Source organism: Calypte anna, chromosome 1, assembly GCF_003957555.1.
Source record: "Calypte anna isolate BGI_N300 chromosome 1, bCalAnn1_v1.p, whole genome shotgun sequence".
In the NCBI taxonomy this organism is placed as follows: Eukaryota; Metazoa; Chordata; class Aves; order Apodiformes; family Trochilidae; genus Calypte; species Calypte anna.
The window spans coordinates 28,763,234-28,781,636 of NC_044244.1; the positions used below are offsets into that span (position 1 = coordinate 28,763,234).

The 18,403-nt window shown below is 41.0% G+C and overlaps 1 protein-coding gene across 1 annotated transcript in view; it reads left to right on the forward strand.

Annotated features, from left to right (window-relative positions):
* Nucleotides 1-18,403, forward strand: part of PDZRN4 (PDZ domain containing ring finger 4) — a 239,969-nt gene that overhangs the window by 208,100 nt on the left and 13,466 nt on the right. The window contains 2 exon segments of the mRNA XM_030459211.1: nt 13,435-13,533; nt 15,740-15,802. Coding sequence (XP_030315071.1) covers nt 13,435-13,533; nt 15,740-15,802 — 162 coding nt within the window.

Here is an 18,403-nt window from a genome sequence, read left to right on the forward strand (position 1 = left end):
ATTTTGTACTTGAAGGAATCAAGATCTCTCTCTTAAGAAGATGCTTCTCTTCAAAAGGCTAACCAAATGCAGTTCTACCAGCCCTCCCTCACTGGAGATGTGCTCCAGCCCCCTAATTAGTTAAGGGACTTCTAGCCAGATGTGGGATGCTGTATTCCTACCTTTGACATTCAATGTCAAAGCCATTTTTATTGGAAAACAGATTGGGGAAGTAACTCTAGAAGGCCCCAAAACCAAAAAAAAATTGGACTGGTAAAGCTGAAGGGTTTTCTCCCCACACAGACCTCTTCAATGAATCACACCCTTGATTCCCTAGCTGTATCTGCTATTTTTTCAATGCTGAAAGCCCAAGAGTTTTAATATGGGAGTCAGGATAGGAGCGTTAGTGAAAAGTCAGATTTTTTTTTCTTCAAATACATGTAATAATAAATCTTTCTTACATTTTTTGTCAAAAAGTAAAGGACTTCTTTGCAATATAGAGGCTATGAGCCGATGTGACAGTTGAGTATATTCACACATGCTGCAAAATAGAATAGTTACTACTCCAATCTTCTTATCTCATTTTACCATAAGGTTCAGTTTCTGCCTTGCCTGTGCTATTCCCACCTACTTTGTTCAGTGAGAAGAAAGTGAGAATGTAGAATCTAAGATTAGTAAAAAGGAAACCCTTTGCCACATATCATCAGCTAGCTAATTATAATTTAAACTCTTCTCATATCCCTGCAACTTCACACTTCCGTTGGGTGAAAGACCAAAAGTGGGGACCAAAGCTGCCTGCTGAGAAATACTATATATAAGCAGTTTATCATGGATCTCTCTGCTCAGGAAGCAAGAATTCATGGTTTTCCCAAGTGTAGAACATACCAGAAGATGCGTTGGGTCTCATGCAGTTGAACGAATATATGCATATGTAACATAGGAAAACCTATGCATGTAGTTAAGTACTTCTACTTCAAGAACAGAAGTAAAGAGAATGAATAGGGAGGTGGAAGAATTAGGTAGGAAATTAAGACTGTTTGAAATAATAGGGTATGCTGAGGACTCAGCTTTTTGGCAAGTGTGATCATCCAGACAATAAAAGGGAGGAATGTTTTATAAAAGTACTTCAGTTACTTTATGCATAAAATTTTCCGTAAGGGCTGACTTTTATGATTTATCTTTTTTTGTTAGGGATCTTGAGATTTGGCTAGCTAAGGGGGAAGACTCAGGTTTGAATGGATGTTTGTGACTGTCTGGAGTTGATACAATCATCTGTTGAGCCTGTTACAATTAGGAAGCCTATAATCTGTACAGGATATTTTTTCCCCTCTTAAACTACTCTTGCACTCGCTATAAGGTTCACCATGTGTCTTTAAATGCAAGGCTTAAAATATCCTTTAAAAGCAAGTCAGAAAGGCCACACAGAGTCTGAAAAGCCCATGGAATCAAAACTTGTGTTTAACTCATCCCCATATGCTTAGGCCCTTCCTCCCACTGCAATGCTAAATCTGTTCATGGTGCAACAATCAAACGTTTCTCGCACTCATCACCCAGCTCCATCACTCATCCAGCCCAATCCATTCCTCCATTTGCACCACAACTGCTTCCCACCCCTCTCCTCACCCAATGGGACTCTTGGGTGTCTTCCAAGATGCTTGGGTGTCTTCCTCCTCTCACTCACAGCCATCAGACTGTTACTGATCATCACACATCAGACTACTGAGTATGCACTGGCAGGCTTGCTGTTTCTTACATTCCTCCGTTGTTTGATTTTCTACATGGAAGTGTAGTACACACCAAATATTTTCTCTCTGGAGCTGCAGAGATCAAGTTTCCATATCCAGTGGAGCTTCTCTACTATCAAAGGATTTGTAAACTACAGTAAATTTACTACAGTAAATTCCTTCCTTCCTTCCTTCCTTCCTTCCTTCCTTCCTTCCTTCCTTCCTTCCTTCCTTCCTTCCTCCCTCCCTCCCTCCTTCCCTCCCTCCCTCCCTCCCTGCCACCCACCTTCCCTCCTTTCTTCTCTCTCTTTCTCTCTCACCCTCTCGCCCTCTTTTTTCTTTTCTTTTTTTTTTCTTTTTTATTCTTTTTTCTTTCTTATTCTTTTTTCTTTTTTCTTTCTTCTTTTGTCTTTTTTCTTTTCTTTCTTTTTCCTTTCTTTCTCTCCTTCTTCCCTTCCCTTCTCTTCCCTTCCCATCCCTCTGCCTTTCAACACTTGTATCATTGTCAGCAGCATTCTTGCTGTCCCAGAGCATTCTTTGTCTGAACACAAAGCACTGTGTGGCTCTAAGTGTCCCCTATAAAGCAGAGATCAGTAGGAAAGTGATTTTATTTTTAAATATTTCTCATTTTATGTTTTATTTTCTTTTGGATTATGCATTTGAGAAATGCTTGCTGATATTTTTCCTTTCTGCTTTGATGTAAACAAATCTTGTGTCAGAGATTCTTAAATCTAAACCAGACTTTAAAAAATGAGGATTAAATGAGACTTTAGCCTATAGGGTAGAGCCCCCACCCCTTGGACAGAGCATTGTTTTTCCCCACCATGTGGGATGGAGATAACCCTCTGTTTCTTTGTGGTAAGCTACCAACCAAATCCATTCTGGCAAATCTGACACCCAATGTGATTTGTCCTTTTCGTTGCTATTTATGAGAAGTCAGGACAGTCTTCTGTCAAAATTGATAAGTGACAAGACAGTGGGGAATGCAATTTTATTTGTTACAGCACAGCTGCCAGCAGTTCCAGCTTGTTTACATCCAGGCTGGCTCTGTCTTGCTCCATAGCTTTTCTATTTCCATCCACATAGCCACCAGGTATGTTTTGGATGAGCCTGGCTACATGAAATCTGCATAGCAGAACATGCTGAGAGTGTTAGGGGGAAAAAAATCACTGTATTGTTTTGGGTTATTTTCACTACTCAAGAGTGTCAGTCACTTTAAAAATGCAATCTTGAACTCTACCAAATCTCCATAAGCATTTACTGAGTGGGTTCTAAAATTGAACTATAATCTGCTAAAATCCTGTGATGCCCATTACCTTCCATAGTGAAGGTGCCAGAGGAGTCTAGAGCTTTGCTTTTCTGATGGAAGCATTCTTTTTCTGATCAAAGTGGCCAATTTTTATAAATTAAATCCACTCCTAACATTTAAATACAATTTTATTTGTTGAGAAAAGAATTCAGTAAGACCTTGCAGTGACCTGTGAAGGGATGGGCAGATTCATTGAACTTCTGTTACATAGCCTACGTTTAGCCTTTGTTACACAGACATTAGCATTTTCCCCTGGAAAATCATTTTGACAAGAGAGCTTTACTCTTGATGGAATTAGGATAGTTCTCAGATGTAGGAAGCCTTCGTTTTCCTTCTGTATTACTTGCTTTCAGTCTGGCAGTCCCAGAATCCCAGTTGGTTTTGATCTCTTTTTGTTGGTACACTTAAGAAAGCTGCAGTGACAGGCGTTTCCTCTGTACAGTCTTTCCTCTGAGTTGTTTCTGTACAGTAGCCTGCCCTAACCACATAGTTATTGTGGAGGTAAAGTGAGAGAGGGGCTTTATGTTTGACTGATTTAGATTATGGCAGAGGAACCTGCTAGCAAACTGAAAATTCTTATTTCCTTTTGTAATTTCTCTTTTTGCAGTTATGAATAAGTAATTAGTCTTAAGAATGGTTTGCCATTCTTTGCCATTCTACTCAAAGGTAGAGTGCAGAGATGGCTATAAATGTCACTGCTCTGGTTCTGTGAATTGTGGGGTCATCTCATACTTCTACTTTCTCATTAGAAGTGTATATCCTGTCATATGTATTCAAGTGTTGCAATTGTACTTCTAAATGTATTGTTTGATGACTGCCAGGAGGGACTCTGCAGTACAACCACACACTTACACACAGATATACACACACTATATATACCCTTATGCTCATATGTGTACATTTACACACACATATTACCTCCCCTCTTCACACACAGACACATGCACACACAAGTAAACAAATATTTTCACCCACCCCAAGCCTGAAAACAAAATATTTACCTTAAACTGACATCACTTTGTTAAATGTACATTGGAGGTATCACAGACTCTCTTTGTCAGAGACAGGTAGCCCATAGGGAAATAATAATTCCTCATATATAAAATAGATTGATGCAATGATTTCTACTGACACTAGGATTTACATATCTTTTTTTTTTTTCTGAGTTTCCTCAAATTGCTTCTGGTCATTGTTAAAGACATCACTGCTAAATAAAGCCCAGCTAAGACAGTTAGAAAACATGATTTGGATAAGGTGAAACATGAGACTTGTTTGGAACACCAAGAGCATCTGTTTTTGTGTAGTGTTACTCACTGTGTGTAACCTGATCATCTCTATGTGACAGTCACAACTCCTACTGCACGGTACAAGTTCAGAGGTGAAAGAAATGGTGTTATTTAAAAAAGTCTAAAGAGCAGCATTTATTCTGCTGCTGTTGCTTTTTTGTTGTTGTTTCCTCTGTTTTACACCCACTCTAATTTGCAACCCATGCTTTTATGTAAAGTGTAATAACATTCTTGTCACTCTGAGTTTGAGATTAATTTTTCTTTTTGGTAGGTCCACTGTTAGCTCTCTACCCTCCTAGAGCTTCATTCAATTTAACTGTTCTGTACGTAGAGTGAAGAACTAGCTCTGCTTCTGTTGGTTTATTTATTTTTATTTCAGGAGCAGAATTATTTGCCAATGATGAAAAACATGATGCATTAGGAAGATTAAATTTTATAGAAGGTAGCAATGGGTATAACCTATGGTTTGAAAGCCTAGAAAAGGTATATCCTTGAAGTCATGTGGAGGAAGAAACCAAGAAAATTAATTTGACCAGCCAGATGCTGCCAGGATGCTTGGCTGTGGGAAGCTCTGCCTTATAGCTCTCAGGTGCTTGCATCATTCCCAGTGAGGAGATAACAACTGCAGAGCTGAGATTAGTAAACACAATGATGAGGTTGGAAGCAAACTTTGCTTGGTTTCCATAGTTTACAGAAACCAGCAGCAAGAAACTGGTACATTTGATCTGACTTTGCAGGACAGAAAGTGTGAAGAGCAGCTGAAATTCAGCTAACTGCGAGTTTGATCCCACCTATAAAGATGTGGATACAGAGCAATAATGAAGACTGAATCTTCATTTTAAGATGTTTGTAGTCCCTATGCATTTCTCTTTGGTGCTTCAGAAAAGTGACACTGATTCCGGTGGATGAGGATTTTTTTTTTTTAGTATAACCAGTTTATTAAAATAAGTCAGACCTTAATGTACTTTTTCAGTTAATTCTTCATTGAATTATTCTGTCAGTGCTCTGTACTAAGCCTTTTGAGCTTCATTCATTCAGTAAATCATTCTGTCAATTATGCTGCTAGCAAGATGAACATAAAACCAGCTTCTCAACTATTACTACAGGTAAAAAGGAAAAGCAAAGATAAAGATTACTCCTCTTTTCTGATTTTCCTTTATTATTCAGGCTTTGTTTTCCCTTCTTAAAATTTATGGTGAATGCTACACTGCTCCACCTTGGATCATCAAATATTGGGCCAACTCATTACATTCAATAACCTTTGATTCCTTCTGAAAGCACAGGAAAGGCTACGGCACAAAATAACTACCCTGGCCCAAAGACACAGCTTTATAAATGCTTGTGGAAGAAACTGAGGAAAACAAGGGCATAATCTTGAAGACAAAGCAAATCTGAATTGCACTGGTGGTTTCACCACATAAGGACTTTTCCAGACTGCCAGATTTTTACCTGCCTTCTGGTGAGGCAGGAATCCCCCTCCAGTACATTGTGGTGACTTTCTTTTCTAGAAGCCATGCCTATTGTTGAGTTGGCTCCTAATGAATGGGCTGCCCAGGGAGGTAGTGGATTCTCCATCCCTGGAGATATTTAAAAAGAGGCTGGATGTGGCACTCAGTGCCATAGTCTAGCAACCGCAACGGTGGTTCAAGGGTTGGACTCGATGATCTCTGAGGTCCCTTCCAACCCAGCCAATTCTATGATTCTATGATTCTATGGGAATTTTGTACCTGTAAAGAGCTAAACTTCTCCTCTCTGTCTCCCCCCCTCCCCTCCCCAATGAGGAGAGTTGTTCAGAGGGGAGAGGGAAGAAAGCAAAATGGTTTGGCTTTACAGCCTGGGCTGTACTGCTATATAACCAGCATAAAAAGCTAATTTCTCACCTCTAAAGACAATGGAGTTAAATGGGACAAAGGTAGATGTCAGTTAATGCTAAGAAGGGAAATAGTTGACTGTATCATAAACAGAACACCTATCTTACCATGACACAGAAATACAAATGCTGAACTATGAATCACAGGTTCTGTTACACTGGAGAGCAGCACTAATTAAAATTAATTTGGTATTTGACTATGTCTCAAAGGTGAGACGGTTTTCTCATTGTAATGAGGACTTAAATGTTAACTGAAATGATCAGGCTCTGTCTGTGTAGGAAAAAGACTGTTTTGTTTTGATTCCATTCTGTCCCTTTTAATGGTGTTACCAAAGTTCATGGGACCCATTACTTTAATATACTGTATGGGTGAAGGGAACTCAATAGCTATTACAGTTTTGATAGTCTCTCTTGGTCCTTTTAGTGGTGTGCAACAATTGCTTTTAAGGCAGATGGGGAATGTTGGAAGGGAGTATAGTATTTATAATATTTCTATAGTGCCTTTCAGACACTCTGTAATCAGTTATTCTTTTATGTCCTGCTATCCTGATGATGTTTGCATTGTTTTCTGCTTACAGATAAGGAAAGCAAGTAAAAAAAAAACAAAAACAAAAACCTACATAAGGTGACTGCACCAAAGCTGTTACAATCGGGCTGGGAATAGGGACTTAAAGGCAGAAATCTTCTGGAAACCATCTGAAAAACTGTTTTACGAGGCATGATCTTACTCACTTTTTTTCAAAATGATGGTGATTTTTAGCAGGTAGGGAAATTTTCCTTCCCTGGTATAGAGCATCATCCAGGAAAATATCTCAAGCATATGCCCAGTACTCTAAAACACACTCAATGATTTTTCATAAATTTTATATTTCTTGATCTTGCAACCAGTTACTTGTCTCAGTAAGTTCATCCTCTGCATTTTGCAATGTTAACCTTTTTTTAAGGTTTCGCTCTTAAAGGTTTTCATTCTGGAAATGAGTCAGTGTGTTTCCATATACAAATAAATAGCAAAGAGGATCAGAAAGTTCCCCTGTTATGAGCTTCTCAGTCCTAGGGCATCCTGGTTGGACATGAAGTAGCCAAATGTAGAGTTCACCTTGCTCATACTGTAGAATAATTTGGAAGAACTGATTAAATTTTCTTAGTTATATTGGTCCACAGTACATGCAATAAACTAGAATTAGTGCATTTCACAGCCAGTAAATCATGAGTAGACAAAAATGAAAAGTATTTTGCTTTATCTTATTGTTTATCTCATTGAGTGAGATGAGACAACATTATAATGTTCAGCAACTGGACTCTAAACCCTTTAGAGCTGAGGCAGTGTTTGTATCCTTAAAATTCCATTGCACTAGAGCAGTCTAAGAGTTGCAGTTCAACGGAAAGAATTCAATGTTTTGTCACTAATTCTTTGACTATAATAGATTAAAATCAACAAAAATAATAGACAATCAGAGATTCCCTGAACCCACTTACTCCCCAGCTGTTCCTGGGACTGTCCAAGGGACACGTTTGATCTCAAGTTTATTTCAAAGCCACACAGTCGCTTCCAAGCACTGAAAGTTCCTGTAAGGGCTTTGAGAGTCTCCTGCCTTGGGAGGAGGGCAGTTTGCTGTTCATGTCAACTGATTTGGATCAAGCTCTGATTTCTTGTTTGTTTTATTTCCCAGCTGTTCACAAATTTCTTCTAATCACACAAAAGTGTGAGAAAGTATGATAAAATATCAGAAGATGAGAGAGGAAGGAAAACAAAGTGACAGTAACGATAGGTCATTTTGGCAGTGCCCAGCTGAATGTATGATCCTATATAGTGAAGGGGTCACTTTAGTAGATGGGGCTTCCTGCTTATTAGGCAGTAATTTCTTTAGAGACTTCCATAGGGAAGATAATAGGATGAGTTACAAGGGAAAGTAAAAGGAAGGTGATGCAGGGGCTCACTTGCTGAAAATGGAAAACTTTTGGGGGAAATGGGAGAAAAGGGTGAGTGAGGCTGCTGTCTCTGAAAACGTATGAAGAGTCACTTCGGGCAAGAGTGAGATGAGAAGGACTTTGAAGATAAGGAAAGAAGTACTGTGTTGTTGGAGAGGGGTATTAGGATGGCATGGTTTGAATGGAGGTGAGAGACTGACAGGCAGTGATGAGACAGGCAGAGCTCAGCCACACCATAAATGGGTTGAGCAGTGTTAAACAGGGACTAGCAAATCCTGACAGAAAGTGGAGGAAGGTTTCCAAGGTCTGCATGGCTTAATAAAGCCATTAGCAGAGTGTATGGCAAAGAAAAATGAGGCAGAATAAGCTTTCCATGTGTGTAGTTATCTAGTACAGGATCATCAGTTGAATAACTCTTATCAGAAGTTTCTCACGGCAGCAGAAACTTTACCAACTTCCCTCTTGGACTATAATTTGTTTCCCAATGTGTGGAGGGAAAATGTGAAGACTTCATAGATCTTTTTGTCCTAGAAAGGCTGTTTAAGAATAGGTACTGAAGGATTCATGGTAACTGACCATCATCTTTACTCTTTGTAATCTAGCTTTTAGTAAAAAGGCTCACTGTAACTGCAAATTGATGCAAACTTTTACAAGGTCTCCTGGAATAGCCCTTCATCTCTTCTCAGCAATTCTAGAAAGCCAACAGCCTCGTTGATGCAGCTGCTGATCTGCTTCTCTACCACTTGAGAGAAATGACAGTGTTAACCTCACCTTCCCTCCCCAAAGATGTGACAGTTCCTTGTTTGGTCTTATGTCCCCTGAGGCTGACAGCCTGTAAACTGCTTTTCTGTTTACTAAAGTGAATGACAGTCTTGAACTAGGAGCCAGAGGCTACAGCCTCACTTTAGAGGATGACCAGTATAACCAGTTTTCAGTCTTTCAGGACCATGACCCACAACCTCTTCACTATCTTTTTCTATAGCTGAAGAACTGGACTACTTTGGAAATTTTCATCCAAGTCTTTCAGGACAGGAGAGTCATTATTTCTATCTCTATCCTTCAACAAAATAACTTATAGCAAAACAATTTAAGAGTATTGTCTTCACTATGGCAATTCACTTGTCCTGCCCACGCAGAGAAAAGAAGAAGCAAGTCAAAGATTTGGCATTGATTTGCATCATTTGGCACCAGAATACTCTTCATGTTGAGAGGTGGCTGCCCCTCAAGTGCCCAAAAGAAGGGGAGGCTGTCATCTCCCAAGCTCTCTCTTCAGTCCTTCTCCTTCCACCATCTGTGTTTCAGCACACTTCATGAATCTCCAAATATTGTTTCTCACAGATTTTTTAAATGCTGAATTTTGACGACAGTAAGTTCAGTCCCTAGACACAAACACACAAAACCCCAAAGAGAAAGAAATTATATGTGTATGTGTGTTTGCATGCATGCATCTATCTAAAGGTATTTCAGTGAAGGAAATTACATTTTTATAAATCCATTACGGTTGCCAGATTTACTGTTTCTTTTGTTAAAGACCAAATGGAGAAGAAAAAAAACTAAACCAAAACAAAACAAAACAAAAAAATACTGAACCAGAAAACAACAACAAAACACTCAAAAGCATCTGTCACAAAATTCAATGTCAAATGCATTTGACTATGATGGTCCAGGTCCCTTAGTGTCTCAGTTGCTGCTCTTCTGTTGGAGCTGTTTCAGACATGGTTGTTACATAAAGATCAGACTTGTTGACTCTTGCTCTGAGAGATGATTTAATGCTTTATGCAAAGTTTTTCTAAATTTTCCAAAGATGTTTTGTCAACCCTGATTTATTTGAATGTGACTGAGAATGTATGTAAAAAAGATGATGCCATGAGCTTAGTAGTGTAGTTGTGTAGTTACCTGGAATGACTCATAATGCAAAGGAAGAGTCCTCATCCAACTACTCCCTCATGCTGAATGAGATATTACTTATGTAATTTAGTCTGGACCCAAACACATGAGGTGGTTTTTTTGGGGCCTTTAACATTAAATACCAGTATCTCAGTTGTAGGTCTCTACACCTTTTATGTGGCCACAGCCATGTGCAGTCATCAGACTGTGCCCCATACAGCCATTTAGGAAAGAGGTAGCCCCAAGAGTATTGAGAACAGATTGCAGCTCTGTTCCTGGGCAAATAAATAAAGGCAGAGGCAACTCCAGCACTGTGCACAGCCAGGGCTGGTACCTCCCAGTCAGAGGATATTAGCCACTGACATTTATCACCAGCTGGTTCCCAGAGACAGTTTTAGCAAAACCTCTTGGACTCCCAGGATGGAGCCTCTAGGGTCATCCTCATTTTCCTTTGCTCTTTCATGGCCTAAATGGTTACATTATTCTGCTCATTGAGCCAGCACACTGAAAGGATTCCCTTTGTTTGCAGCCTGAAACACTCATACAGCTTTGTAGTAACATTTTGAAACAAATCATCCACAAGAACTTCAAGGTCATTCCCAACCAAAGAAATTATGTTCAGAGCAGTCCTTGGGGTCCCTGGCCAGCCTCAATGCAGGGAGATGGGAGGTTGTGCTGGCAGGACAATGAAAGTCAATGGATTTCATCTTGTGCACAGCTCCTAATTTGCCTTGATTTAAAGGTCCCAGTCTCCATCCTTTATGGTGTATTTAGGCTTCCTTATAGGCCTCCAAGGGACCGCAAGCTTCTTTATTCCTTAAAAGTATACCTTGTTGCTGTAATTGAAGCCGTTTTGTTACTGTAATTTCTCCCTAATATTACAGTTCTAGTCAAGTGTTCTTTCCCTCTGGAGGCATCGATTATTAGGGGGTTTGAATAGGCCTCCCTCCGGTACACATACTTTTCCTCCTAATGCCAGAATCAGGTCACTGCAGTTCTCTTCCCTAATAAAACACAGTCCTGTGTTTCTTCTTTCAAAGCCAGTGTGTAACCCGTGTACTGGCAACTAATTCCACTTCTTCGCACCCTATTTAAAACTCCTGCCATATTTATGAAGAACTAAAGAATACTAGAAGTTTCAAGGTATTTTCAACATTTTCTTAGTTTTCATCATGTCACTGACTCTTTCAGTTCTGTTCAGTATCTTTATTGATGATTTAGATGAGGGGATTGAGTCCGTCATCAGCAAGTTTGCAGGTGACACTAAGCTGGGGGGAAGTGTCGATCAGCTGGAAGGCAGGAGGGCTCTGCAGAGGGACCTGGACAGACTGGAGAGTTGGGCTGATTCCAATGGGATGAGGTTCAACAAGGCTAAGTTCCGGGTCCTGCACTTTGGCCACAACAACCCCAAGGGGAGCTCCAGGCTGGGCACAGAGTGGCTGAGAGCAGCCAGGCAGAAAGGGACCTGGGAGTCTGGATTGACAGGACCCTGAGCCAACAGGAACATGAGCCAACAGTGTGCCCAGGTAGCCAGGAAGGCCAATGGCATCCTGGACTGTATCAGGAACAGTGTGGCCAGCAGGTCCAAGGAAGTGATTCTGCCCCTGTACTCAGCCCTGGTGAGGCCACACCTCGAGTTCTGTGTCCAGTTCTGGGCCCCTTAATTTAGGAAGGAGATTGAGGTCCTGGAGCAGGTCCAAAGGAGGGCAACCAGGCTGGTGAAGGGACTCAAGCACAGATCCTATGAGGAGAGTCTGAGGGAGATGGGGGTGTTCAGTCTGGAGAAGAGGAGGCCCAGAGGAGACCTCATCACTCTCTACAACTCCCTGAAAGGAGGTTGTAGCCAGGTGGGGGTTGGTCTCTTCTCCCAGGCAACTCTGTGCAAGACAAGAGGGCATGGTCTTAAGTTGTGCCGGGGGAGGTTTAGGTTGGATATTAGAAAGAATTTCTTTACAGAGAGGGTGATCAGACATTGGAATGGGCTGCCCCGGGAAGTAGTGGATTCTCCATCCCTGGAGATATTTAAAAAGAGACTGGATGTGGTACTCAGTGCCATGGTCTGGTAACCGCAGTGGTAGTGTATCAAGGGTTGGACTTGATGATCTCTGAGGTCCCTTCCAACCCAGCCAATTCTATGATTCTTCAAAATCCAGAGAAAAGTTTATAGGGTTTATGTAGGTGCTGAACCCATGAAGATGTGTACAGTGGGGAGGGGGCAGAGGAACAAGCCATGGCAGGGCACTTTGTGAAGGATGCACAGATGAAATGAAAGAGGCGTGGGGCTCATCAGCTAAGTGTGCACCTGAACTGCAGGTTTTCCCGTAATTTGTGTTATTTTGACACCTGGTCCCCACAACTTGATTGGACTCACTAGTGAGTCCTCACTGCCGTGTGCCCTGTGCCTGTTTATGGATTAATCTGTGTGACATCTCTGGGGGTGAGGGAAACACGCTCCGTAGCACAGACTGGGAACCGAAGCGTGGGTTTGTCTGTCTTCATTTTTTTTTTTTTGCTCAGCTATGAGAAGCAGAAGCTGAGAAGCAGAAGCTGTTAAGCCCCAAATGTCACCTGCATACTCCTTTTAAATAAAAATATCAACTGACATTTCCCGTTTGCAACCAATCTAATAACCTGTGTTATTCGATTCATCATGCTTTATTACAATTATTTGTTTCACAGTGTTCAAACTAAGTGCAGCTTTGCATTTTTGTGAATGATTCCCCTGTGAAACCCTAAAGATGCTTAACTTGGATGGGTGCATGTAGTAGTTATCACTGTGCCATCTGCCCTAAAATTTGCACTGTTCATGAGATGCCACTGCTGGGACATCTGGCACTAAAAATATGTTTTCTGCATCATCTCACAATTGAGGAGGAAGCCACGGCTGTTCAGCTCCACAGGAGATTCCTTGAAGCATCCCACTGTTATCCAGCAGGTTTTGCAATGAAGCTATGGCACAGGGAAGGAATTATGCTATTAATGGAAGGCTATGGTTTTGTTTTATGGCTTAGATTGCTGTTAAAAGAGAGTGGCACTTGTGTGATGGATTGATTGATGTGCAGCTAGACTCTCTTATATCCTATAAATCAACAGTTGGTGTGATAGGACTAAAATGACTATGTAATATGCTGTAAGTCATCTTCTATTACCCAAAAGCAAAAAAACCTGCAAAATCAATTCGCATCAATATTTCTCAGAGTTTGGCATGTCTTACTGAACCGTTCCTATATAACCTGAACCTGCAATGTTCAGGAATTTCTTTGATTCACAGAATATTTTCCCCTATAAAGATGGACACAAAATATTGTGTCTTGAGTCTGGGCAGTATGAGAAGGTCCCACAGTTATGAGCATGTCTGAATGTGTCAGTAGCTCAAGGGCTCCGTTGTGCAGTACCATTTCTTCCACCCTTGGCCAAAGCCACTGTAGCAGCCTGTGTGTTTTCTTGTAGGAGGTGGAGCTGTGTCGCATCAGCAGCCAGGAGAAGCTGGGGCTGACTGTCTGCTACAGAACTGATGATGAGGAGGACACAGGGATCTATGTCAGTGAGGTAAGGACATGACTATGTGAGTGAGATAAGGACATGGCAATGGGGAGGACTGTGAGAGATGCTCATGGTGGAAAGGCTGAAGATGCCAGGGGATGTAAGAGCAAGTGCTCTGAGACCAGAGTGGAGAAGTGTCAGCCATCAGCCAGCATGTGTCACTTTTAGTTAATTTTGATTATCAGTTTAAATTATGTTGTCCAAGTAGTGTAATTATTACTAGTGAGCTTCTTTAGAGTGAATGCTTTTAACTACAACATCATAGTTAGGGAAGTACAGAGCAGTCTGAGCATGAATTTTGCAAGAAATCTGCCCTTTTGATGGAAATCAGGCAAAAAAATTAAGGAGAAAAGCACTTTCTACATACCTTTCTTGCATTCTTCTCCTGGCACAGCCTTGGTAATCACTGGATAATAATTTATTATTTGTGGTTTTGTTAGCATTGTATTACACAGACATACCACAGGTGGATGGGGAGAGTAGCTTGGGAGAGGAATATGTTAGAAAGACTAATAATTACTCTTTTACCAGACAAAAACTGAATACCAGATACTGAAATGGGATGAACCCTCAGATTTTCATTGGCTTCACCAGGAAAACATGGCATCCAGCACATAGCACAGCATGTTAGTGTTTCACAGGGTCAGTCCACGAGGCTTCCAGGAGCATTTAGCTCCCTTTGAGTCTCCAGCCATTCAGAGAGGATTGTTCTTCTGGATAAAGCAGAACTCTTGTGAGCCCAAGGTCACTGATGACTGTCCTGCATGAATTGTATTATCAGTTTGTCCCTTTTTTAACTCATTGAACCAAATTTGGACATTAGGAAAAGGTTCTTCACTGAGAGGGTACTCAGTTGGTGGAACGGGCTCTCGAGGGAAGTGTTCAAGGCACTAAGCCTGGCAGAGTTCATGGAGAATCTGAACAATGCTCTTTGTTATCTGGTTTAGCTTTAGGTGACCCTTCAAGGAACAGGGATTTGGACTCAATGATCCATATGAGACCCTTTCAACTTGAGATATTCTGTGGTTCTAAATTTGGAGTGAAGCTCATGGACAGAGAGGGTTGGTAGAGAAAATTCTCCTACATATCAATGGGAATGAAGGCACATTGCACATGCACAGGCCAGCAGCAGTATCAAGGAAGCCAAAAAGCACAGCCTTGGAGCAAGAATGAGGAATTAATGTAAATCTGCCCAAAAATAGGTCTTCTACCAAATCTATAAACACTGCTGTTAATTTCTGTTTGACCTTGTGAGAACAAAGAAAGTGCAGAAATCTCTTAATACACTCCAGGATTTTATCTGCAACCTGATGGTTTTCCTACATGGTAGAAATTTCTCAGACCTTTTAAAGAGAATTTAATTATATTGTCTTTTGTACTTGATTAGCACTTCAGAATATTTTTTTCTATGACAATGGACAAGAAGAAAGCAATAAGAGCTGTAGAGAATGTAACCTGAAAACCAAATGCTTGACTCGAAAAAAAAAAATAGCTTATGGCATGATGAGGCAAAATTAATGATTTAAGATAACCATCAAGTGAAAGGTGATAGATCAAATTGCCTTGCAATGAGCTGTAGGTCATTGCTCAGGGACGAGCTATAGTGACTTTGATAAACTGTTGATGGAGCCCTAAACATCTATTTAGGTTTAACTAACTTAAAATTAACTGACTCAGACTGGTAACAATATACAGAACCTGTGAGTGATCTATACAATGGAGATCCTTTGGGGTTTTTTGCAGTTTCCTCGAGAGCCACGAAATTCCAGGGGAAATAATGGTGATGACTGAGATAATAATCTAATACAAACATTTCCATGAAAGAAAAATAAGCCTGCTCATTTCCCAAAGTCGGTGTCATTTGTGTAGAGGTATCAACTGCTGCAGAAGTATCTCAGTCCATAGTGAACTTCCAGAGAAGAGGGACTCTACCATTAATTCTTAGTGCTCTGACAGCTGAAGGTTAATGCCTTAGAGTGGCATATGGAAGTATTAATCTGAAAATCGTATGATCCCAAACCTTCCTGTCCTTAAGCTTTTATCTGAAAGATGCTTATATGATTTTCTGAAGCCCTGGTTTGCTTATATGACTCTAAAGGGAACTCCTGTACAGAGTAAAAATGATACTTTTCCAAATTGCGCAGTTCCACAGCTGTTTTCATTTCCAGTCAAAATCTTTCCATGCTCAGTTTCTGGATATTGTCCTCTGCAGGTTGATCCAAACAGCATTGCTGCCAGAGATGGCCGGATCCGAGAAGGAGACCGGATTTTGCAAGTAAGTGACAATAGACTCTTCCTTAAACTCCCTTCAGACAGACGCACGGTGCCGTCTTCCCCGTGGACTGTTAATGAGGGAATGTAGTTCTCTTTGTTACTGTGATCGATGAGAAAATCCATGTCTGTCTGTTTTTTAACACAATAGCCAGGAGCTAGAATGCCTGTACTGAAAAATGAGAATGACAAACTCATTCTGGCTCATGCCCTTACGTCTCGTGTTTGTTGTCGGGGTTTCTTTTTTTTGCCGTATTTATTAGCAAACCTCATTTCCACTATGTTCATCTCAGTGTCAAACTCTAAACAGGGATTCTGCAGACAGAATTATGGGTGCCTGAGACTTGCTGATCATTCACTGATCTCATAAATTTGGATAAAACTCACTTGTGCTGAGCATAGATGGGAAGAGTTTTCATGCAAAAAATGAGCGGTTAGTAAGTTTTCTTCTTAAAAATGCACGAGGAGGGGTTTCATTAAGGCTTTTGTTAATATTTTCTTTTCTCCACCAATAAAACATTGGTTTTCTGAGATTTTTTTCACATCCATCATCTTGACTTTTTTTTTACCCTTCATTTCCATTGAACTGCTCACTTGAAGAGCTGCCCCAAGATAGGTGTGTGTGATCCAGCGTAGTGGGTGAGGGTGGCTGGCTGCTGGCTCTGGAGGAGGGCAGGGCACCTGTACAGCTAGAATGGCAGCAGGTTTCCATTTTCAGCTGGCAGTGAGTAAGTACATTTTTGCTCTAGTGAACAAAATCACAAAACAGCTACCAAAAATCAGCAGACTGGAAAGTATTTGCTGTATTGAAGCATTTTAGTTTTGATTCCCAGTTGATTTCCCTTGTATTTTGACCTTTTAAGCCCCAGAAGTAGTTCCCAGTGTGAGAAGTCACTTTTCTGTAACCAGTTCCATAATTACCCTTTATTAATTTAGGCACATGATCTTTCAGTTTGTCACAAGGTCAGCCTGCTCCTTCCCTCCAGCCTCTTCATTTATGCAAGAAATGAAACCTGTGCCTGTATCTCTTACCCTGGTATCAGGTCTGGGAGTCTCACTAACACAACAGGGTCTGTGAGCTGGCTTACCAAAGGGGCTCATGTTTTTGCAGAGGATACATTAAGTTACATTTTAATGGCAGGGCTCACTCAGAGGCTGCTGCTTTATTCTCTGTGTGGTTGGTAATGTAAAAGCTCTGACAGGAAGGATGGTGTTCCCCCCCCAAGAAGACACAGATGACACAGTGTGAGGACAAGTGAGATCCAAGTGCTCCAGGTACTTGGAATGATAGAACCACATCATGACATGCAGCCAGGAGTGGAAAAAATATTGCACTGCCTTCTATGTCTTTCTGTAAAATACCTGCTGAAGGAAGCAAACAGAATATAATGATGTTTTACATTTTCAAAAATCAAAAAGGAAAAAACTAGTTTGTGCAGCTGAGTAGAAACAACTTTCTTTCCTAACCTATGCATTTCAAAATAAGGAAATAGAGAGTAGGTCCATCCATTTTCTGCTCCTTTCCTTGCTTTATAAAATTTCTGGGTGAAATGGAGGCCCAACAGCAGTTCAGGCAAATGTTCTCCAATTCCTAATGAAATTCATTTCAACTGTGAGTAAAGACTACAGGGGTGAGAAAAAAGCATCAGTAATTCTGCCATCCCTTTCTGTACTGAAGCATAACTTTAATGTCAGTGCTGATATATAGCTATGAGTTTGATTATTAGTGTTAACTCCCAGAGACTTATATGGGGTTTACTTTCATATCTGAAAATACTTTTGACCCTCTCTCTACTCTTATTGATGAGATAACTCAGAGAAATAGAAGGTGACAGTGCCATTATGGGGGGATTACAATGAAGGTGGGAGGGAGACAGATCCTTGAGCATTATCTGTGGCATTATCTGAGGGTGGCAGATGGCATTAGTTAAGGCTGGAAAGGACACTGTTCTGTGTATTTCTCACAAAATTACAGCCCATTTCCTCACATTTTTGACTCTGAAACTGTCCCCTTCTCATTCTTACAAATTTCACACCTCTCCCATCACCTCCACAGTTTCCTTGAGTGTCTGAGAACAGTCTGAGTATTTTACATGAAATGTTACAAAGTCAAAGAGAAGGATTTATAGGGATAAACCTAGTGGGATTTGCCTGAAGTTTTTCTAATTTTAGCTGTTAACCTCCAGGCTGACAAATGCTGTCCATGGGGGTGAGATAACACAGGGCAGGCTGAAGTCCTGCTTGTCCTTGGTGATGGTGCAGCTGTGGTGGGGTGGACACCTCCCAGGATGTGTGTGTGGGGCTGGTGAGGAGCAGCTGCTTGGCTGACAGGAATCACCCATAGCTGGGGATGTCCTGCACAAGCTGGAGATCCCTCAGAGGAGGACCACAAAGATGATCAGAGGGTTGGAGCACTGTTCCTATGAAGACAGCCCAAGGAAGTTCAGGTTGTTCAGCCTGGCAAAGGTGCCAGGGAGACCTTATACCAGCCTGCCAGTACCTCAAGGGGACCTACAGGAAAGCTGGGGAGGGGGCTTTTCACAAGGGCATGTGGTGACAGGACATAGTTTAAAAATTCAATATGAAAAATAATAGATTTTGATTG